Below are 24,347 nucleotides of genomic sequence, written 5' to 3' on the forward strand. Positions count from 1 at the left end.
TTAGGCAAAATTGGCTATGGACCAAGTTTTGGGTGATGGCATCACTACAAATGGGTGCCCTCTGTTTATCTGCTGCCATCCACATCAGCTAATGTCATTCCCAGTACAGGCCCAGAGCCATCAAACGGTCATCATACATTAACCCAATCATCCCCGGGATCATTCTTGTAAACTTCCTCTGGATCCTCTCGAACACCAGCACAAACGGACTTTGCCCCCTGCCAAAGTATCGCACACCAACCACCAACCTGGACAGAGCCACTGTCGTGCCGCTGCCGATCGGAACGCCTGTTGATGTTTAGTTGAGAGTAGTGTTAAACTTGTTCATGATATATGTATTTTTATTTCTATTTATTTATTTTTTACTGCACACTGAATGGACACTGGTTTGAGTAACGTTTTTTTGTTTCCTCTGGGTATGCGAGTACTCAGGAAAATAACAATAAAGATATACAATACAATACAATACAATCCCTCCTCAAATATGAGGCCCAAATCTGTTCACAAGATTTCAAATGCCATCTGACCAGTGCCTTATTCATTACATCCTTGTTTTTCTATTCTAGTCCTCTCGAAATGAATGTTAACATTGAATTTGCCTTCCTTACTACTGATTCAACCTACAGATTAACCTTTTAGGAATCCTGCACCAGTACTCCCAAGTCCCTTTGTACCTCCGATTTTTGAATCCTCTCATTTAGAATTAGGTCTACACCTACCAAAGTGCATGACCGCACACTTTGCTACATTGTATTACATCTGCCACTTTGCATACTCTCTCAAACTATCCTTCTGCAGACTCCCTGCTTCCTCTACACTACCTGTCCCTCCAGCTATCTTTGCATCATCCTCAAACTTGGCCTCAAAGCCATCAATTCCAACATCCAAATCATTAATATACAAGAGTAACGGACCTTGTTTTTTATGTGCTTCACAATTTTCATTGAGAGAAAAGCTGGTGCAGCATTGTAGAGGAAAGAACACCTTGCAACCATACAGATCACTCATTGTTTTTAAACTTATCTTAATGACAACCAGAGTTTGTTTTGGGCCAAAATTTAAACTCTTTTATTCCACTCTTCCGAATGTTCTACCTGTTAAGGGTCAAAAGTCAAGTGCTTTATTGTCATATGTGGCAGATAGAACAAAGCAATTCTTACTTGCTTACTTACAGTTAACAGAATATGTAAACATAGTACACTATAAACAATAAACGAGAAAAAAAAATTCAATTTATACACACACAAAACAAACACTAATAGTGCAATAATAACAATAATAGTTTATGTAGTTCCGAGCTTAATCAAGGTTGTACTGTATAGGAAGGAACTGCAGGACGTTACAGTTTTCAGGCTCCTGTACCTTCTTCCCGATGGCAGAGGTGAAATGAGTGTGTGGCCAGGGTGGCGTGGGTCTCTGATGATGTTGGCTGCCTTTGAGTAAGCGACTCCTGTAAATCCCATCGATGATGAGGATGTCAGAACGTGATGGTCTGGGCAGTGTTCACATCTTTTTGCAGTCTTCTTCGCTCATGGGTATTCAAGTTGCCGAACCAGGCCATGATGCAACCAGTTAACACGCTCACTACTGTACACCTGGAGAAGTTCAAGAGACAGGTTTGTGGGTCCTCATCCTTCCTCTTCCAAAGTCCACAATCATTTCCTTGGTCTTACTGAGAGTCAGGTTGTTGTGCTGACACCATTTTCCCAGTCGATCGATCTCACTTCTATGCTCTTGACTCATCATCATCTGTAATTCGTCCAATAATGGTGGTGTTGTCGGTGAACTTGAAGATGGAGTTCACACCGAATCCGGCTACATAGCCATGAGTATAGAGCGAGTAAAGCAGGAGGCTGAGCACACAGCCTTGAGGTCCTCCCGTACTGATGGTTACTGAGGGAGAAGTGTTTCTTGCCAATTCGAAGACTTCATTTCATGCCGAATGTCCAAGATATTGAGAAATGTTTAACATTTCAAATTACATTGCCTAAGACTATCTAGTATAACACACTACAGAGAAGGTAGTGCACTCAAGTTTAAAAAATGAGGGGACATATATGCACTAGTACATCATTTAGTACACAGAATTGTATTTCCAGCTGGAAGTTCGTGAAAAAAATGGAGTAACAAAAAGACAGCATAATTTGAGACACAATATACACTTAAAAACTCAAATACATTAAAAAGCTTTACCATTTAATACATGATCTAGAAAAAAACAGGAATCAGCTTAGAAGGGATTATTATAATATTACATACAGAGCAACATGCTACTTGCCGTTCCAGAACTCCTGCCTATGCAGCCCCATCCCATTCACCACCCCCCCCCCCCCCTCCCCTCCTCTCCCCACACCATGCTGCTGCTCTGGAACATAGAAACATAGAAATTAGGTGCAGGAGTAGGCCATTCGGCCCTTCGAGCCTACACCGCCATTCAATATGATCATGGCTGATCATCCAACTCAGTATCCCTGGAACCTGGCACAAATCCCTGCCTTCCTTCTGTGACATGCTGCTGTGCTGGAAACCTAGCTTGAACCAGTGATGAATCATCCCACAGTTCAGTGTGGAAAGCCTGCCTGGAAAGTTGATGCTGGGGAAGCCAGGACGAGGGTGCCCCCAGGCAGGCATAATAAGTGCTGCCACTGTTGGAGTCAGGCAGCACTTGTGCAATATGTTGATAGGTAGTACCAATAGAGACCAATGGATCTGCATCGCTCATTGGATATGATGGAATCTGCTGCTCTCCCTCTCCATGTTTGGCTGCACAGGGGCAGAAATTTCCTGAAGGTAATAAACTCAAAGGCCAATGATCACTGTTGAGCTTCTAATAACAAACCACTCAATTACTGAGATTGTGACCGCTTGTCATGACTCTCAGATGGGAATTTCCTGCATCTGTGACCCCTGTGACACTATAATGATAAAAAACAACGTTAAACACTAAACACAAGTTAGAAGCTGAATAACAAACATTCAAAATCCATTATATTTTGAAACGTGAGGGAATTACAAGCAACGACAGAGGTTTATTCGGCGGTAATTTGATTAGGTACAGTAAAAGTACTAATCTCAAGTATAAGATTTTCAAGCTGCTTTTCAGTGAGACAGGCTTGTGGCGACCACATTCTCTTTAATTCTAGTAATTTCCCTTAGTGTAGTGAAGGAGGCTACAAACTGCAGCATATGGAACAGGCAAAGTAATCATAACCTGCTCCAGTAGCAGAATTGATGTGAACACATCTCTCTTCCCCCTCTGCTAATGTTCACTGTATGGCTGGCTATAATGCAGCTGGACAATGCCAGCACCCAGATCTTACCCAACTTGAGTCAGCATCTGGCAAAGAGTTGTAAACTCAAGGACAAATTGTTTTCATACTCTCCTGTAACTTAACCCATTGTAAATTTAAAAAAAAATGCAGATGCCAGAAGTCTGACATAAAATTAGAAAATGTTGAACATTTGCACGTCAGCCAGTACCCGAGGAACGAGAAACCATTAACATTTCTGATTCTAGATCCTTGTCAGAACTAAACAGATACTAACTAATCTGGCATGGTTTTGAAAAAAATGCAATGTTTCCATGAACATGATAGTAGCAGAAAAATTACAGATAAAAGTTACATTACCTTACAAACAGACATAATGTTGATGTTGATCATCTTATTAATGATCTGAGGAAAGAAAATTAATTAGTTATTGCATCAGTATAGAATTAAATTGATGTCTTGGATTAAAGGAACCATCTTTATTTACCACTGAATAATGTGGTTGTGGTGATAAATAGAATGCAGCTAACTGCTTGATTGCTTTTTCTGTACCAAAAGTCAATAGTTAAATACTTTATGGCTACCTGGGTGAATACTCAATGGATAGCAATAATAGACTATTAACCAGTTTACAAGTGCACAGTTTGCTTTCAGTTAAAGTCGTCTTGCCTTTAATTTTGTAAACTATTAATCAGGCATGGGAGATTTTCCTCTGCTACACTGAAAGCACCTTTATATGTTGTACAACTTAATGAATATTTAAAATAAAAATGTAATTAAATTCACATAGAATCTTTGAGCATGGAAACAGGCCCTTTGGCCCAACTTGCCCACACTGGCTAACATCTCTCCTCTACACTAGTCCCACCTGCCTGCATATCCCTCTAAACCTGTCCCATCATGTCTAAATGTTTCTTAAACGTTGCAATGGTACGTGCCTCAACTACCCCCTCCAACAGCTTGTTCCATACTCCCACCACCCTAGAGGGAAAAAGCTACCCCTCAGGTTTTTCCCCCTCACCAAAACCCATGTCCTCTGGCAGCTCGTTCCATACACCCACAGCCTTTGTGTGAAAAGGTTACCCCTCAGGTTCCTATTAACCTTCGCCACCCTTCTTGCAAGTCCATATAGTGTAGCAATCGCTTACATAATTAAAAAAATTAAAATGTTTAAATTTTGCTGAAGTAAAGATTGAGAAAAAAGGGACAATAATTTGAGGCCCATAATATACAATTTAAATACTCGTTCATTAAAAGGCTTTGCCATTAGAATGTAGTCCAGATAGTCCATGACTCTCCTACAAATATTCCTGCAGACATCAAGAACTACTTGATATTCTCCCACTTCACAATCCATCTCCATCACAGAGAATAGACTTAAAAACGACGTCAACGACAAATCCATTGACTCAGTATTCTTGACTAGCTCTTCTCCCAGTCTGCCCGGTGCAATGATATCATCCTTTTCTCCCGATTTTTCTGTCTCCACCACATCTGCTCCCTAGATGAGGATTTCCTTTGTTGGACATCCAAGATCTCCTTTTTCCCCCCAATAAACATGGTTTCCCCCTCGTCCCAGTCTTGCTATTTACAGTACATTCCACAAAGCAAGCTTACTGTGCAAATAACTGTACCCATTAACCTATATGGATTCACCCATAACAAATATATTCTAACCACACTTCCCCCACATCAATGTTGTAAGTATTTTATCCAGAACATCCATTAATGCACATGCAGACTGGGTAATGAAAGTCAATACAACAAAACAATGTTAACGTTTAAAATGACTTGTCCACTGTGTTAAAGCTAGCATTATGTTTCTGGATCGAAAGGCCTTCCCTTGTAGCCCCAAACATTCTACGAGTATGTAATGAGACATTAACAAAATACATGACTGTAGGGATACTAATCTTGCTAGTGTAATGGCGAGCATATTTAACTATCTAATCTGAATTTATCTTAAAACCACCAAGAATCTTTCAAAACCCAGTCCCACAATTTTCTGGGAGGGGAATAAAAGGAGAAAACACAAAATTATTAAGAGGCGTAAATAGTCAAAATCTTTTTCCCATGGTAACGATATCAAAAACAGGGCACACAGGTTTATAGTGAAGGAAGGTGTTTTAAAACGGAAATTAGAGGCGACAGATTTTATTATAAACAAAGTGGTTATTATCTGGAACTCACTGCTAGACACAATCGCCATGTTTAAGGGAGGACAAAGATACTGATCTGATGTGGGCAAATGGAATTAATGCACTTGGGCAAAAAAGGTCAGCTTGATGCGGTCAGCTGGAGGGCCCATTTTTGTGCTATGCGACTATGATTCTAAAAAACTGTAGTTAGAAATGTTTCAATACTTACATTGTCCAGATCAGGCACATCCAAGAAATATTCCGGGTAGTTGTAAGAAATTCCCACATTGTTCACTAGAAGTCAAAAGGAATATTGTTAATTTTTTTAAATCTATATGTAGCTTCAATATTTTTTTTGAAGCTTGTGCCATTAGAACTTTTTGAAAGGAAGACAGGAAGAATGTGTAGATATTTATAATTGCTCAAAAGGCAAACTGCTTTTAGAATCAGATTTTACTACATATATTGGGAAAAGAGTAGTTACCAGAATACTTGCCATTAGTGGACAAATAATGGGCAACGATGGGTCAATATACAAGAGGGAGATTGATAATCTGATTGAAAGGTGTCAAAAGAACAATCTTGCTCTCCACATTAGCAAGATCAATAAGCTGACTATTCACTTTAGGAAGGGAAAACCATCGATGGGACAGCAGTGGAAGTAGTCATCAGCTTCAAATTCATGGGCAAGCATCTCTAAAGATCTGTCCTAAACCCAGGATGGATGAAATCACAAAGAAAGGTCAATGCTTCCATTTTCCATGGTTGAGGAAATTCCATATCTTGCCAAATACTCTATTGAACAGTAGAGAGCATACTGACTGGTTGTATTACAGCCTGGTTCAGTAACTTGAATGCCCAGGTGCTAAGGAGGCTACAGAGAATGGTAGGCATTGCCTGGCCCGTCACAGGTACTAACCTCCCTAGCAAAGAGATCTATAGGAGGGCCTGTCTCAAAAAGGCAGCCAATTAATCAGAAAGTACAGGATATTGAAAACAGTGACCACCAGATTAAAGAACAGCTACTCCCCTGCAACCATCAAGCTCTTGAACACTGCACAACACTAACCACTACATTATGAACAGGTTTGTCACATGCACAGAGGTACAGAGACACGATTTGTTTTGCGTGTTATCCAAATAGATCAAATATACAATACATAAAGTGGGCATGGGCTAGAAATGAAGATGTTGGCTAACTTAAAGCAAAGTGATCAAGAGCTTTAAGAAATTGTGCGTTTCAGTGAAAGATATAAACACTGTATTTATGCTTTCTGTAAGACAAGAGAAACCAGTTGAAGCATCACACTAAAGGCAAAAAGGAACTTGAAGTAAAATCAGAATTGCCTAAAATTACTTTACATTATTTAAGCCATGAAGCCTGTTTTCATATACCGGCAATAGCCCAATTTGAGAATATAGCACAATTACAAACTTCAACCATGGCATCATCCTTAAATACGTACCAAGGATACCTATCTCCAGTCCAGCTAGAACAGGCTCAATAACCTTGTAGATCTCAGCTCCATCTCCAAAATCCACAGCAATTGTTTTTGTTTCAACATTGAACTGTTCCTCTGGAAAACAAAATAAATACAACTTAAAACAGCTGCTTGTTTATACAGTGCCCTCCATAATGTTTGGGACAAAGACCCGTCATTTATTTATTTGCCTCTGTACTCCACAATTTGAGATTTGTAATAGGAAAAAAATCACATATGGTTAAAGTGCCCATTGTCCGATTTTATTAAAGGCCATTTTTACACATATGTAAAATAAATAAAATGTATTATATTGATTTCACCATGTAGAAATCACAGCTGTGTTTATACATAGTCTCTCCCTCCCTCCCCCCCACCCCATATTTCAGGGCACCATAATGTTTGGTACATATGGCTTCACAGGTGTTTGTACTTGCTCAGGTGTGTTAATTGCCTCCTTCATGCAGGTATAAGAGAGCTCTCAGCACTTAGTCTTTCCTGCAGTCTTTCCATCGCCATTGGAAACTTTAATTGCCGTTTATTAACATGAGGACCAACGTTATGCCAATAAAAGTCAAAGAAGCCATTATGAGACTGAGAAACAAGAATAAAACTGTTAGAGACATCAGCCAAACAGTCTTAACCAAATCAAATGTTTCTTAATGATCAAAATCATTAAGAAGAAAGAGAGCACTGGTGAACTTAATCGCAAAGGGACTGGCAAGCCAAGGAAGACTTCCACAGCTGATGACAGATGAATTTTCTCTAAAATAAATATAAATCCCCAAACACCTATTCGACAGATCAGAAACACTCTTCAGGAGTCAGGTGTTGATTTGTCAATGATCACTGCCCACAGAAGACTTCATGAACAGAAATACAGAGGCTACACCAGGATGCAAACCACTGGTTAGCCGCAAAAATAGGATGACCAGGTTACAGTTTGCCAAGAAGTACTTAAAAGAGCAACCACAGTTCTCGAAAAAGTTTTTGTGGACCGATGAGACAAAGATTAACTTATATCAGAGTGATGGCAAGAGAAAAGTATGGAGGAGAGAAGGAACTGCCCAAGATCCAAAGAATACTACCTCATCTGTGAAACAGTGGAGGGGGTGTTATGGCCTGGGCATGTATGGCCGCTGAAAGCTCACTTATTTCCATTTTGATGATACAACTGCTGATGGCAGTAGCATAATGAATTCTGAAGTACATTGACTAGGTATGTTGCAAAGCCTACCTGAAGCGTCGCTGAAAATCTGTCGCTGCGGGTGTGCGCGATGCTGGCGCCTTTTAGAGGGGGCGGGTTTAAAACGCGATTTTCTCTAGGCTGTTCAAATCGAAGATGTTCAGCCTAGTTAATTATTAACGGAAAATCGCTGGAAGACCCCGTCGCAAAAGCTATTATTAGTTTTAAAGGCCTCGTATAATAGTTATAGTAGTTTAAAAATCAATCTCTAAACCCGCGACCACCAGCAACCGCAGGGTCTCATAAAGCAAACAACTGAAGTTAGGCTGTATATTTTTACATTAAAAAGGGCTTCTTAAGATCCCTTTATACAAAGTTTAATATTGCGAGTAGCTCATTTTGGGCCCATTATATCCCGCAGTATTTTTCTCGGCATTTGGGGCACAAATCTACCGCAATGTGAACGTTCTAAACCAGCGCGTTCCACAGGGACCCACTGGAAAGCTGATTTTAAATGGGCATTTATTTACAGCAATTGAACACTGAATTCCTTCCATTTGGCCTATAAATTAATGTAAATGAGATTTAAAAATCATGTTTTATTGTGAATTATTTGTGAATATTATTTGGACATTTAGGCTATTTAAAAATGTTAATCATTTATTAAGAAATGGATAGATGTTTAGATCTAGTAATTGAAGTCTGAAATTAGCTACAATTAGGTAACTAACTAATTATATGCTTTAATTTCAGGTCATCCAAGTAAGATTATTTTATATTTGTTTCAGAATGCTTCAATCTATGATAACTGAAAATTTCATTCAGTTCTCTTAATTTTTAAGAAAGTTATGGGCTTTTGACTGTTCACGATCACAGCTTTTTTGTTATATCCAAAGAAAATCAATAGGGAACAAGATGCTCATTTCCGAGTATGAAAATGGCCATAACTTTTTAAATACTTGAGATATGAAAGCGAATTAGGTGTCAAATTAAACTTATTTTTATGCTTTATCTGATGGGATAAATTGCAGACTTGATTTTTTAAATCTCAAAATGTTGTAACATTGCTACATTGACACATCCTATCTGCTCAAGTTCAAATAAGTACCTCAAAACGCATTGGCTGGCAGTTCATTCTACAGCAAGACAATTATCCTAAACATACTGCTAAAGCAACAAAGGGGTTTTTCAAAGCTGAAAATGGTCAATTCTTGAGTGGCCAAGGCAATCACCCGATCTGGACCCAACTGAGCATGCCTTTTATATGCTGAAGAGAAAACTGAAGGGGCAGAGCCCCCAAAACAAGCATAAGCTAAAGATGGCTGCAATACTCTCTGCCTCAGAGGGCAGTGGAGGCAGGTTCTCTGGATGCTTTCAAGAGAGAGCTAGATAGGGCTCTTACAAATAGGGGATATGGGGAGAAGGCAGGAACGGGGTACTGATTGAGGATGATCAGCCATGATCACATTGAATGGCAGTGCTGCCTCGAAGGGCCAAATGGCCTGCTCCTGCACCTATTGTCTATACTGCAATGGAATAGAATCATCAGAGAAGACACCCAGCAACTGATGATGTCCATGAATCGCTGCAAAGGATATGCAACAAAATATTAAACATGACTACTTTCATTTACATGACATTGCTCTGTGTCCCAAACATTATGATGCCCTGAAATGGGGAGGGGGGGGGGGGGGGGGGGGGGGGGGAAGGGGGGAACTATGTATAAACACTGCTGTAATTTCTACATGGTGAAACTAAAATGTATAAAAACGGCCTTTATTAAAAATCTGACAATGTGCACATGTGATTTTATTTCTATTACAAATCTCAAATTGTGTATAGAGGCAAATAAATAAATGATGGGTCTTTGTCCAAAAACTGTACCTTTTAACATTAGAATGTTCAGTACAAGTTGCACGTTTGAAAAGCTCTATACTGTTATTGTTTTAATGATTTACAGTTCAAATGTTTAGGAAATGAGTAGCAACACAAAGCAGACAAATTCGTATCTGTAACTGGAAACTAATTTCATCTGATGTTCAAAACGGTAATTTTATGTTCTCTTTACCAATGATCAAAAATATTACATTAAATGTCAAATTAATAGAATATTTTCTCAAAGTTTCAGCAGTTTACAATTAGAATCTATAGATTAGTACAAGCACAGAGGAAAAAAGTTGCAACTTAATTTTTTAATATATTGTGTTCCATATCCCCATAACAGCACCCGACTATTATGACTCTCCCATTTAATTTGGACTTACAAGATTTATTGGACTCAATTGCATAGGTTGGTTGATCTATTCAAGGTCAGGTACTGCACCACGGTGGCGCAGTGGTAGAGTTCCTGCCTTACAGCGAATGCAACCCCGGAAATCCGAGTTCGATCCTGACTACGGGTGCTGTCTTTACGGAGTTTACGGACATTCTCCCCGTGACCTGCGTGGGTTTTCTCCAAGGTCTTCGGCTTCCTCCCACACTCTAAAGAAGTACAGGCTTGTAGGTTAATTGGCTTGGTAAATGCAAAAATTGTCCCTAGTGGATGCAGGATAGGGTTAATGTGCGGGGATCGCTGGTCAACATGGTGGGCCGAAATGGTATGAAATTGCATTTCAATTTGGTGGCATGCACTCTGCTTGAAATGGAATTTCAAGGAATAGCCGTGAGCGAACTGCCAGCCCACCAGCCTTGAGTCAATCGACTGCCAGCCCACCAGCGTGAGTCAATCAACTGCCAACACACTGGCCATGAGTGAACTGCCAGCCCAACAGCCGTGAGTGAGTGAACTGCCAGTCCACCAGCCGTGAGTGAGTCATATATTTCAATTTCAAAAGTTTAGTTTAGTTAGGACGGCATGGTGATGCAGAGTTGCTGCCTTCCGGCACCAGAGACCCGGGTGCTGTCTGCATGTTCTCCCTGTGACCTCGTGGGTTTTCTCAGAGATCTTCGGTTTCTTCCCACATTCCCAAAATTGGCCCTAGTGTGTGTAGGATAGGACAGTGTGCAACGATCGCTGGTTGGTGTGGTCTCGGTGGGCCGAAAGAGCCGTTTCCATACTGTATCTCTAAAACTAAAACTCTCAAAGGGCCTAATTGCCATCAAGCTAAATTATTTTTGTTTAGAGATACAGCGGGAAAACAGACCCTTCAGCCCATCGAGTCCACACTGACCATCGATCACCCCTTACACTAGTTCCAGTTGACACCCTAGGGACAATTTGCAGAAACCAATTAACCTATAAGTGTATATGTGGGAGGGATTTGAGAGGAAACCTGAACACCCGGAGAAAATTCATGCGGTCATAGGAAGAACTTGCAAATTTCGTAGATAGCACCCATAGTCAAGATTGAACCCGGGTCTCTGGTGCTGTGAGGCAACAACCCTATCGCTGTGTCACCTATAATGTAGGTCTTAATAGCTTGAATGGTAAAAGAGGCCAAAATTGTTTTTTTTAGATTAAGTACACTCCATGATTTGAAAGCACCAAAAAACATTAAAAGTTGCATTATCTATTCTTGTCCACATGCTTCAAATACGGCTACAATATTTTTTCATATGAATGTAAACGTTCAGTAGAAAGTGATACTGATACCAAATGTCCTTTCAAATCTGCCATCATTCTGCAGATGTTTTAAACTTAAATCAGATTAAAGTGTGCATTTTAAATCACATCGCCCTTTTAATCCACCCTGCCACTCAATACGAACGATTTTCATTTCACTTTCACATCTTCCTAATAAAGCAATCCCCATCTGCCTCAAAATCTCAATATTTAATCAACTAACTATCCACAGACCTTTATGTTGAATAATACCAAAGATTCACAATCCTAAAGTAAATACATTACAGGTAATAATGAAATTAAACATTTTTCAGCAAAAATATCCTCTAAATCAAAGAACATATTGTTCAAAATTAAAAGACACAATCCCTATGCAAAATAAATTGAAAGCAATATTTCAACTGACCACAAGAGGGAACGAGATATAGGAAAGGTTTTTAAATGTGTTTTTATTATGACTGCCAGCTCTACAAAGCTACATTTCATAATTAGCCATTTTTTTCATTAATCCAGAATCACATGACCAACACAAACCCTTGCAGATCACACCAGTAATTATTCAGGTCATTTTTTAATATAATAGTTTAGATTTCTATATTCTACTGCCTTGGTTCCTTCAAAAAACAAAAACCCACCGAAAACTGGGCAGCCACTTGGACATCAGCAGCCATGTATACAATTGCAATCTGCATTCCAATGACTTGATGTATTCCTTTCTCGGGGCAACTTTTAAATTTTAATTGAAGTTGACGGGTATGCGAGGTGCCGTGGATGTGACAATCAAGTATTCCTATTCCTATCCTTCTCCAGCTTGCAGTTTTAATTTCTTCACCATTTGCAGCCTTGTCTTGAGCATCAACCTGAGACACCTGGATCTTCCTCACTATGTTTTTGTTCATGAGGCCTAGTATCTGTGATTGTATTACATTTTGTTTGGCAGGATTTCTGTGCAGCAATTTGGGATGCTTTGCTACATTAAACAATTAAATGCAAGTTTGTGTATTGTTCTCTCAACAATCATTCATTTTGAGGTGAGCACTCCCTCCAGTGACAAAAAAAGGGAATGCAACACATTGGAAGTGTTGGTATTCTACATCTTATTCTCTCCATCTAGAGAAGCACAAGCAGACTGTCAAAACGGTAGGAATTTCAAATCAATCTTCGCATACATAGATTTAAAACCACAGGATAAAAATCAACTTTCTTGCCTCCCATCTTTATGGAAACAATTTCAAAATGTTCTTCAGAAAAACCCAAGCCCAAGAGGAAGCCAGCAGCGTAAAAGTTTTTATTAAAAACACATGGCTGCGCACTGTCCACTCTCCTTTACTCTCTCTACATCAACGACTGCACCTCCACAGACACCTCTGTCAAGCTTCTCAAGTTTGCAGACGACACAACACTGATTGGACTGATTCAGGTTGGGGACGAATCTTCAGACAGACAGGAAGCGACACAGCTGGCGTCCTGGTGCCATCGCAACAACCTGGAACTCAATGCTCTTAAGACAGTGGAATTGATTGTAAACTTTAGGAGAACTTCCCCAACCCCTCCCCCCACTCTCCATCAATAACACCACAGTCACATCTGTGGAGTCATTTAAGTTCTTTGGAACCATCATCTCCTGGGACCTTAAATGGAGGGGGGGGGGGGGGCACCATCGACTCCACAGTCAAAAAGGCCAAACAGAGGATGTACTTCCTGCGGCAGCTGAGAGAAACTATCAAGAGACTGTTTTGAAGATTTATCTTTGGACGGCTTTGAATGTCTCGTGGAGAGTTCCCAAGCGTAAACTTGGCTATCTCCTTTACCCCTTTATCTTCAACATAGTGGTTAGAGGAAGAAATTCCTTGAACAATATAATAATCTGCCACTACATGTAGTCGAAAACTACCTTACAGACAGGAGGTAGAAGAATTAGTTCCAAAGAAGAGGGACAGAAGATTGAGCTGGATCTCTTGAGAGAGATTACTGCCAGAAGAATTAGTTCCAGAAGAGGAACTGAAGACAAATTCCTAGGAAGAGGAACTGAAGAAAATAAATCTCAACCAGGGATTGGCTTCGAGATTTATGGACAACCACTCGACTTATCTAAGAGAGGAAATCTCCACCACAAAATCATAAGTAGAACAGCTATTGTATTATGCTGTGAATTTGAAAGCTGGAACGCTTTAATTCAGAACAGCTTCTTAATAAGAGGCTGTGAAAGTAAAGATCGCCGCAAACGTATTAGAAGCAAGTTCTGCTAAGTTTTGGAAGGCAGCCAAGGACAAGAGGGTGACTGAAGATCCAGGTGCCTGGCCTTGGTTTGTTTTGAAGTTGAGATAAGACATTCTTTCTGAACTGGTCACTTCTATACTTCGAAAATATTTTGATGTTTTCTGAAAGTCGTTTGTTTTAGTTTCTTATCTGATGTTTTGGAACTTTCAGCGTCAATGTTTATCAATAGTGACTGAAGCAAACTGAAGAGGTCCCGTGGGGTGGAAGATTGCAACCTTCACGTGGTCCGCCCCGTTTTGACGAATGCAATCAACCCGGCGTGCACAATCAAATAGAACAAGTTATCCTACAACTTTAGGCTGTGCACGCCATACGCAAGAAGAGGTTCCGTTTGTTCAATTAGCAGATTTGGCTATCTGCCAAGACCCGTTTAAATCCATGGAGCAAGAGAGAACAGGTGAGTCAGAGGAGCCACAAGGTGGCAGAGAGAAGACAAGAGATGAGATGAGATGAGCTCAGCCAAGGACAAGCAGCTTACCTGAAAGCATCCCAGAAGGAGAGAAACAAATTATAGAAGATGGAAGTTATCTGAAATCCAGAAGAAACAAATGGAATCAGATGAGAACGTGAACAAAGCTACACTGGGCAAAGAGATAAGCATAAAGCACTGCTGGGTTCACAGCTGCCTCAGGAAGAAAGTGAAAGGTATATCCAGTGGTTCGAAGAAAAGGTGACGTTATTTGATGATTCTATGGAAGATGACAAGAGATGGTTGGCTGAAATTGAACAAAGAACTGCATGTGTTATAGAAGGAGATGCTACTCAGCAAGGTGTCGAAATCAGACAACTTATGGTACAGTTGAAAGTGCGATGCAACAAGGTTCTGAAATGGAAGAGGAGATTACACCACAAGATAATATCTCAAATGTATCCACACGAATATCAAGACATAAATCTGGTTCTATAGCCAGTTCAGCATCTAGGGCATCTGCTCGAATGGAAGTTGAAGGTGATCTAGTCACTCTCTCAATAGAAACAGATGCCTTGGAGAAGAAACATGAGATTGAGCGACACGAAGAACAGCTGAAAGGAAAGACGAGACAAAAAGAGGAGATGAGGCGACGAAAAGAACAGCTGGAACTAGCCACAAAGTTGGCAGTTGTCAAATCGAAGCAGATAATGGAAAGTGAGGGTTCAAGATGTGGCTTTAAAGCAGCTAATGGGATGAGCTCTTATTTGAGAAAAGAAATTGCTCAAAAGGAAACAGCTTTATCAAATCTGCAGCCAGAGGATATCCGGCCTCGTAGAAAGTTGTCTAAATAGGCCTGAAAGCCAAAGCTATCGAGAGGCAAGGAGGTTACTTAAAGAACGTTATGGTAACGAACAGAGGATTGCTAACACATACATGGAGAAGGCCTATGCTTGGAAAGATATCAAGTCAGAAGATGTGGAGGCAATAAGTGAGTTCGCGATATTTCTTAGGGGTTGTTGTAGCTCGATGAAAAATTAACCACATGAATTTTGTTAGTAATACTTGAACCATCATTCTAAAACTGCCCGTTCGGCATAAAGAAAAGTGGAGATATAAAACAGGCCGTATAATGGAAAAGAAGAACCGAGTTGCCATGTTACCAGACCTGGTGGTTTTCTTGGAAAGGGAAGTACGGTTCATGTTAAATCCACACCATGGGAGTATTCAAGATCATAAACCAATTGCAACTGTCAAAGGTTCTACCTTTACTAAAACTAAAGGACGACCAGGACCTAAGGGAGGCAGTTTTACTACCGCTATAATTAGCAATGTTACAAAATTTTGAGATTTAAAATATTAAGTCTGTAATTTATCCCATCAGATAAAGCATAAAAAGAAGTTTAATTTGACACCTAATTCACTTTCATATCTTCAGTATTAAAAATGTTATGGCCATGTTCATACTCGGAAATTAGCATCTTGTTCCCTATTGCTTTTCCATTGACTTAACACAAAAGCTGTGATCGAGGACAGTCAAAAGACCATAACTTTCTTAAAAATTAAGAGAACTGAAATATATTTTCAGTTATAATACATTGAAGCATTCTGAAACAAATATGAAACAATCTTACTTAGATGACTTGAAATTAAAGCATATAATTAGTTAGTTACCTAATTGTAGCTAATTACAAAATTCAATTACTAGATCTAAACATCTATCAATTTCTTAAGAACAGATTAACATTTTTAAATAGCCTAAGTGTCCAAATAACATTCACACAAGAATTCACAATATAACATAATTTTTAAATCTCATTGTCATGGATTTATAGGCCAAATGGAAGGAATTTAATGTTTAATACCTGTAAATTAATGGCCATTTAAATCATCTTGCGAGTGGGTTTTTCTGGAAAGCGATCATTTGGAACGTTGCGGTTTGCAGTGAATTTATACCCCATATCGGCAGGGAAAATACTGCCGGTTGCATGGGGTGAAAATCACCGTTTCGCAACTTAAAATGTGAATTAGAGGCATCGTAAGGAGCACTTTTATACATAAAATAAACGGCTTTCTTTTACCTGTCCCGTTTCTGAAATCCGTCCCCGTTGTCGGCATTGACGGCTTTAGAAGCTGATTTTAAAATTACTCCAGCGCTGAACTTGTCGGGCGATTAAAAAAAAAAAAATACACAGAACGCCCGTCGGAACGATTCTTAAGCAAAAGCTTGCACTCCAACCAAATATATTCCAGGACAAGGTAGGAAAAAAAACGCGTTTTAACCCCGCCCCCCCCCCCCCTCAAATGTGCCAAAATCGCGCACACGGCCAGTGGCAGAATTGCAGCACCACTGAATGTAAGTATTGTAACATACCGACTATAATACCTGTGGAAATGACATGTGGAATGAAAGGAAATGCATCTACTATCAAGCAAAAAGGATTTTGTTTGTTATATGATGAAGTTGGTCACACCATAAGGTGGTGTCGAAGATTCAAGAAGAAAGAATATAAAGTAACGGTCAATTTCTTAAAGGAGAAGGGAATCTGATTTGGATGTTTGAAAAAAAAGGACATGGTTACAGACTGTGAGAGTCCTATAACTTTTGATAAGTGCAAGCAACATCATCCTGAACCACTTCACACTGGAAAGAATCCACCGGAGCAAATAGAAGAGGAGAAGCCGGAGCAAATAGAACAGAAGAAGCCAGCTTCTGGTGATGCTGTCACCTCACCTCAGATAACTACTCATATTGGGGCCGGGGTAGAAGCCTGTATCTTCTCTATCTTACCAGTACAGGCAAGGGATAGCAAGACAAATAGTGTTGCAAACATATGCATTTTTGGATCATGGAAGTTCGGCTACCTTTTGCACAGAAAGCTTGATGAGAAGGCTGTTAGGTTAAGATTCTATTGCGTACCATGAATGAAGAGAAGGAGTGCGTTAGTCATTACATTACAAGTATGGAAATATCTAGTCTGGATGAAGATATTTTATACCAATACCTGAAGTGTTTACACAAGAGACCATGCCTGTTGGTCATCAAAATATATCCAGACATGAGGACTTGAGACAATGGCCTTAATTGAAGGATGTCAAAATATCTAAAATAAATTCTGGTATTGACCCACTTATCGGAACAAATACTTTGAAGGCATTGGAACCTATACAGGTTGTGAGGAGCCATGGTGATGGACCGTTTGCTGTGAAAGCCCTACTAGGATGGGTTATCTATGGCTCCTTGAGAAGGAACAATGAAAGTGGAAACCAGAAGAGCGACCCTGCCACTACTGTTAATCAAATATCTACTGGTAAATTAGAAAAGCTATTGATCAGGCAATACAATCATGACTTCAATGAAAATACCAGTAAGGAATCTGAGGAAATGTCCAGGGAAGAGTTAAAGTTCTTGGATATTATGAACTACTCAGTAAAGATGATAGACGGACACTATTGTCTGGACTTACCTTTCAAACAAGAAAGTATTAGTCTGCCGAATAATCGTCGTATGGCAGAGCAATGCACCCAGAATTTGAAACGCAAGTTTGGAAAGAATACGAAATTTCATGAAGAATATACGTCTTTCCTAAAGGATATGATTGACAATGATTATGCCGAAATGGTACCAACGAACCAACTGAATCGAAGTGATGGAGAGCTTTGGTGTATCACTCGAAGAAAGGGACCTTGAGGGTGGACTTTGACTGTGCTGCAGTCTTCAAAGGAACATCACTTAACTGTCAACTACTGCAAGGTCCAGACCTGACCAACTCACTCATTGGAGTTCATATTAAATTCAGACAAAAACCAATTGCTTTGATGGCTGGTATCAGAGCGATGGTTCATCAAATCAAAGTATCAGAAAAAACACTTTGACTACTTGCGATTCTTATGGTGGCCTGAAGGGGATGCACAATAAGATCTTGTTGAATACCAGATGAAGGTGCATCTCTTTGGAGCAGTGCCATCATCAAGTTGTGCAAACTTTGCATTAAAGACGACCGCAGAGGACAATAAAGTTCACTTTCCAGAAGAAGTGATATCCACTGTGAAGAATAATTTCTATGTGGATGATTGCTTAAAATGCATGTCTACTGAGCAGGAAGCAATTCAAATGGTAAAACATCTGACCCCTCTGCAATAAGGGAGGATTCACGCTTTCCAAGTGGATCAGCATTAGTCGTGTTGAATTGGAAAGCATTCCACCATATGATATAGCCAAAGAGACCAGGGAGTTGGATTTGGACAAAGACAATTTGCCAATGGAAAGAGCATTTGGACTGCACTGGTGCATTGAAACAGATGTGTTCAAGTTCAGAATCTCTATTCAAGAGCGACCATGTACTAGAAGGGGTATCCTATCCGTGATTGGTTCCGTCTACGACCCTTTGGGATTTCTTGCACCATTTACACTGACAGCCAAGTTGATTTTGCAGGATCTTAGCAAGGAAAAACTTGGATGTGATGAGAGCATAACACAAACTTCCTCTCACCGATGGACAGAATGGATAGCAGATCTCAACAAGATCTTAGAATTCAAAGAGGACCGGTGCATAAAGCCTTCAAGCTTTGGTAAGATCAGAGGTACGCAGCTGTATTATTTCTCAGATGCCAGTGAAAGTGGCTACGGTACTATTTCATATCTAAGACTGGAAAATGATAACAAAGAAGTACATGTTGCATTCTTAATGGGGGGGAAAGTCCAGAGTGGTACCATTGAAACAAATGACAATTCCCAGAATGGAACTTACTGCCGCAGTCTCAGCTGTTAAAGTGGACATATTGCTGCAAAAAGAACTACAGCTTCAACTGGAAGAATCTTCTGGACCAACAGTACTACGGTGCTTAAATACTTCAACAATAAGAACAAACATTTTTTGACATTTGTAGCAAACAGAATCTCTTTTGTATTGGGAGCTACTAATGTTTGGTTCACAATAGAAATATGTTATAACAAAAGAAAATCCTGCGGATGAAGCTTCTAGAGGACTGACAGCAGACTGCTTCTTAAGCAATAAGAGATGGATCAATGGACTAGAGTTTCTCTATAAGCTAGGCAGAGAATGGCCAAACTTGAACTGGGATTTGAAATCTCTGCTAATGATCCGGAAATTAAACAAAACATCACAGTGAACGTTATTGCTAAAAATCCTATTATTCTCTCGAAGGATATTCACACTTCTACATTATTGTTACAACACATCCATGAATTGATCGGACATGGTGGAAGAAGTTTCATGCTGTCAAAACTTTGGGCTTTTGTGCTTTGGACTATATACGGGGTATCATGCCTGACGTTAAGGGTTTGGTGCGCACGGTACGACTTAAAACTAAAAACAATGTTTTAATAAGACCAATAACCAAGTTATGCTTGCTTCTAGTGAAGGCGAAGGTGAAAATGGAAGAATCGCTGAAGAAGTCTGAATGTAGATATAATGCATGCTATTTTTTGTTTTTCATACATGTTAAGCCTTCATAGCTACTTTCATGTCTATTAATAATTGCCTCGTTATATACTCAGAACAATTAGGGGCCGGTATGTAGTGGCCATTTGGCTTAACTCAGTATGTTATAAATTATGGCCATTTGCCTTTAAATTTTGTCTGCCTGTAATTACGTGGGTGGGATTTATTACGTAGCCAGGCGTGTTTGCTGCTGGGATTCTGGCGCAGACGCGAGTAGTTTTTAGTTTAGTCGAAGAAGCCTGGGGGAAGGCACAGCTTTCGACCATGCCGGAGCTTTCAACCATGCCAGAGCTTTCTACCATGCATGAGTTTGACTACGAGTAAGATTAAAATGTACTTAAACAAGAAGAAGTTTGGATGAATATCTCACTGTTTTTACGACGACAATAAAGAAACTATTAATCATGAGCCTGTTTTGAAGAATTATCTTTGGACGGCTTTGAATGTTCCATGGCGAGCTTCTATGTGTAAACAAGGCTATCTCCTTCCCCCTTTATCTTCAATATTGTGGCTGGAGGAAAAATTCCTTGAACGATATAATAATCTACCATTACACCAACCACAGGAGCCTGCAGACTTAACATCGGGGAGTTCGCGGTCCCTATTTAGGGACCGACTTTGGGAGCTCCAAGCCGCAGGAGCTTCGACCGCCCCGATCGCGGGAGCTCTGATCACCTCGTTGCAGGAGCTTCGATCGGCGGCTGCGGGACCTCCGACCACCGGAGAATATGAGGAAAGAAGATAAGACTTCATTGCCTTCCATCACAGTGAGGAATGTGGAGGAGCCGCTGTGGTGGATGTTTATGTAGTTGTGTGTCTTGTTGCTTTTTTGCTATGACTGCATGGCAAATCAAATTCCTCACATGTTGCAAACCAAACTTGGCTAATAAATTACAATTATGATTATGATAGTAAACCAATTAAAAACATACAAAACATATCAGCTCATATTTTCACATTTGCCAAGACCCTCAAGCATTTGGGATAAAAAGCTTACGGAACTACAGCAAAAGGCTAATGGTGTTTGACCTGCCAAAGCTTTACACATTATTTTAAAAATGCAAAGAATTCTGTTCTTTCACACATGCAACTCCACTGCCCTAAACAGCAGATAAAGCTCTCAGGTGGGACGCAAGTGACCAGATTGAGTTCAGCTCTGTTATAGGCAAACATGCCATACTGACAGGTGTATCAACTTTATTATGATACAGATCTGAAAGAACCTCGCACTTTGAAGTACATGCTTTGCAAACAGAGTACATGTTTTATCTTGATAAATATGAAGCATTAATCTTATAGCAGGGAAAAGGTTATTCTAATCGTTTGATGCAAATATTTACACATTTGTTTGAATGCAACGTCAATACAAACGGAATACCTGTAAATCCTCTGGCTAGTGGCTTAGATTAAAATCATCTCCTCCGAATATAATATTAGGCTAATTTACACATAAAATGAATTGTTACTGCATTGTATTACTAGAAGATATTCCAAAGATTAATATACCAGGACAAAACTTGAAAGGAATAGAAAAATTGAATTGGCAGTTGAGATCAGAGATAAAGAAACAGGCCTGAAGATAGACAAAATTCTGGAGAAACTCAGCAGGACAGGTAGCATTTCTGAAGAGAAGGAATGGGTGACCTTCCGGGTAGAGACCCTTCTTCATCCAGCATTGTGTCCATCTTCAGTTTAAACCAGCATCTGCAGTTCTTTCCTACACAAATGGGCCCTTTGGCCCAACTAATCCCATTTGTCTGCATTTGTCCCATATCACTAAACCTTTCCTATCCATTACCCATTCAAATGTCCTTTGAAATTTTGTCATTTTGCATGTGTACTGCTTCTCACAGTAACAGCCAGAGTTGATCTTTTGGTTTCATAAAGTTGCAAATTGCAGAGTACAGTATCGTAGTGAGTGCCTCAATAATACTTTACCTGTTAGATCAGGGTATAATCTATCCCAAATAATTTAGTGCCACGCGAAGAGATAGAGATTTTGTTTTCCAGTGTTAGGCTAGAATTGGTATGGTATGGTAATTTATTTGACACATGTACCGAGGTACAGTGAAATTCATTTCTGTATACAGTTTAGTACAAGTATCACGATACATACTTTATAGATATTAGACAAGCATCTCAGATCCAGAACAAGTGTATAGCAATAGACAGAGTCGCCAGCTTGGCACCATTTTCAAGTCCCATTTGCTGTAAGTGCAGGGTTCTTGATCGGACTATGAAGGTCAGTTGCCCTGGCAGTTGTAGGGTTGGCCTAGCCAAGTGTAGCTGCGGTGTCCTCTGCTATTGCTCCACCGCTGTACGCTGCGTCCAGTCCACGTGCTCTGCCCCTTGGAGCGGCGCCCGGTCCAACTGAGCCACAGGCTGCTGCAGGGCATCCAGCGGCCCACTCCACCATCGAGGCAATGCACTCCCTCCTGCAGTCGGTCTGCTTATCGGCCCTCCAGGGGGGTTCCTGTGGGTCCTCGATCCGCAGCAGACAAGCTGGGCCTTTGCGAGGTGCATCTCCTCAGTCCGTGGCAGGCGAGTCCCCAGACCGCAGTGGGCGGGCTGGGCCTATCAGGCAGGTTCGTGCGACACGGGTCCACCGCCCCGGCAGGTGAGTTGGGCCTACCAGGCAAGTCCCCAGTCTCCAGCAGGCGAACTGGATCTTCCAAGCAGGTCCTCGGGATACTCCCACCGTGCACGCGGCGCTCCCTGGAACTAGAATCAGTTAGTTCTACATTGTAGGACTGATTTTGTACATGGACCTGCTCATCACTATTTGCAAAGCCTGCAAATATTAAGTTCCAGTTTGATGAAAATATTTCAGATCCATGTGTCAAATCGAAACTGTATTATAACAATCTGGTCTATTATAACAAACCTCTGCGGTCTTGTCAAATATTGTGAAAGACTAGCAATTACAATTTTAAACCAGCACAATTACCATTCCAATATTTAATGATGGCAGAGCTCAGAAAGCATGAAATGCAGAATGCATGCAAATGTCTTTTGGTGGAATGTAGGTGGGTGATGTAACTCAGTTCGCAAATCCTCTTCATCACAGAATCCAGTCTTCAGCCAATTCAATATTTTAGATATAGCAAGACTACAGTCATCCAAGACATCCCATCTGCGTTGCAAATCTACTACAAAAACAACCGTTTGATCCAAGCCGTTATTGCTTTTATAAATATTTACTTACAAGATGTGAATATCGCTGCTGGGCATTAATATCATTCATAATTGCCTCAGTTGAAATAGTTTGCCAAGACAATTTAAATGGCAGCTAAAAGTCAACCACTGGTGTTTATTCAAACAGCCCAGTCCTGATCAGAATAGCAGAGCTTTCTTCCCAGTAAGACACCAGAAACCAGTTAGCTTTAAGACAATTGATAGTTTCATGATCACTATTCCCGACGCCAGTTATTTTCATTCAAAATTTAAGAACTAAATTCCCTCAGCTGTCAGGTAGGAATTCATATTTGCAACTCCAGACATCAAGACACTAGCGTTAAAATGTACTTTTAAATTCTCTTAGTTTAAAGTGTTACGAAGGTGAATAACACATTTTCTAGTGAACCTGCTAAGTTACCAGGAGCATCTAGAGTGCCGCACAAAGTGAGCTCAGAATCCAATCTCTCTGACGTGGCTTTGAGATATCTGTTCCCTGTTGCTCTCCGATTCCATGCATCACTAAAGTTCCAGTAATTCACATCACAATAGCCGGATAAGGTTTGAGCTTCATGTTTGTTACTGGGGATGTAGCAAGTAGAAAGAGCACATTGGACTTTATTCCATAATTCGAACACTTTGAGGGTCATTTTTACATACCAGCATTACTAAAATCTTTATGTCTCTTCTTTTGCAATACTTAGATTATCCTTGTTGTTGGCATATTTGGGCTCTATTTGGCTCCCGCACTAATTTGCTTTGGAGAAACAGATGGTGGAGAAGCAGCTATATTGCACACTTACCTTCAAACATGACACTAAATGCTAGAGTTGAGATGTCATATTACAGCTATTCAAGACGTTGGTGAGACTGCACCTAGAACATTGTATGCAGTTCAGGTTATAGAGGGTACAGAAAAGATTCACAAGAATGTTGCCAGGACTGGAGGGTTTAAGTTGTAAAAAGAGGCAGTATATGCTGGGACTTTTTCCCTACGGCATGGAGGCTGAGAGGGGGACAGATAATGGTCACAGTCGCTTTCTTAGGATAGAGTAGTCTAAATATAGGCGGCATAGATTTAATGTGAAAGGGGAAAGATTTAAAAGGGACAATAGGGACAGATTTTTCCCTCATATAGGGGGCGGGTAGAGGCAGCTACATTTACAATGTTTAAAAGATATTTGGATAGGCTCATGGATAAGAAAGGTTTAGAGCGATAAAGCCCCAATACAGGAAAATGGAACTAAGAAGGAGGCACCTTGATCAGCATTCTCTAGTTGAGCCAAAGGCCCAGTGTCTGTGCTGTATAAATCAATGACTATCTGAAAGCTGTGAAAATTCCTCAAAGCCACCCGCTTGTAATTTCTAGCTGCAAATTTGTCA

The 24,347-nt window shown here is 40.2% G+C and overlaps 1 protein-coding gene across 1 annotated transcript in view; it reads right to left on the reverse strand.

Annotated features, from left to right (window-relative positions):
• hsd17b12 (hydroxysteroid 17-beta dehydrogenase 12) overlaps window positions 1-24,347 on the reverse strand; it is a 58,873-nt gene that overhangs the window by 17,377 nt on the left and 17,149 nt on the right. Inside the window, exons 4-6 of the mRNA XM_033038889.1 lie at window positions 6,874-6,984; window positions 5,637-5,701; window positions 3,630-3,674 (exon numbers count right to left, since the gene is read on the reverse strand). Of these exons, the coding sequence (XP_032894780.1) occupies window positions 3,630-3,674; window positions 5,637-5,701; window positions 6,874-6,984 (221 nt within the window). The remainder of the gene's footprint in view (window positions 1-3,629; window positions 3,675-5,636; window positions 5,702-6,873; window positions 6,985-24,347) is intronic.

Source organism: Amblyraja radiata, chromosome 20 (genome assembly GCF_010909765.2).
Source record: "Amblyraja radiata isolate CabotCenter1 chromosome 20, sAmbRad1.1.pri, whole genome shotgun sequence".
Lineage (NCBI taxonomy): Eukaryota > Metazoa > Chordata > Chondrichthyes > Rajiformes > Rajidae > Amblyraja > Amblyraja radiata.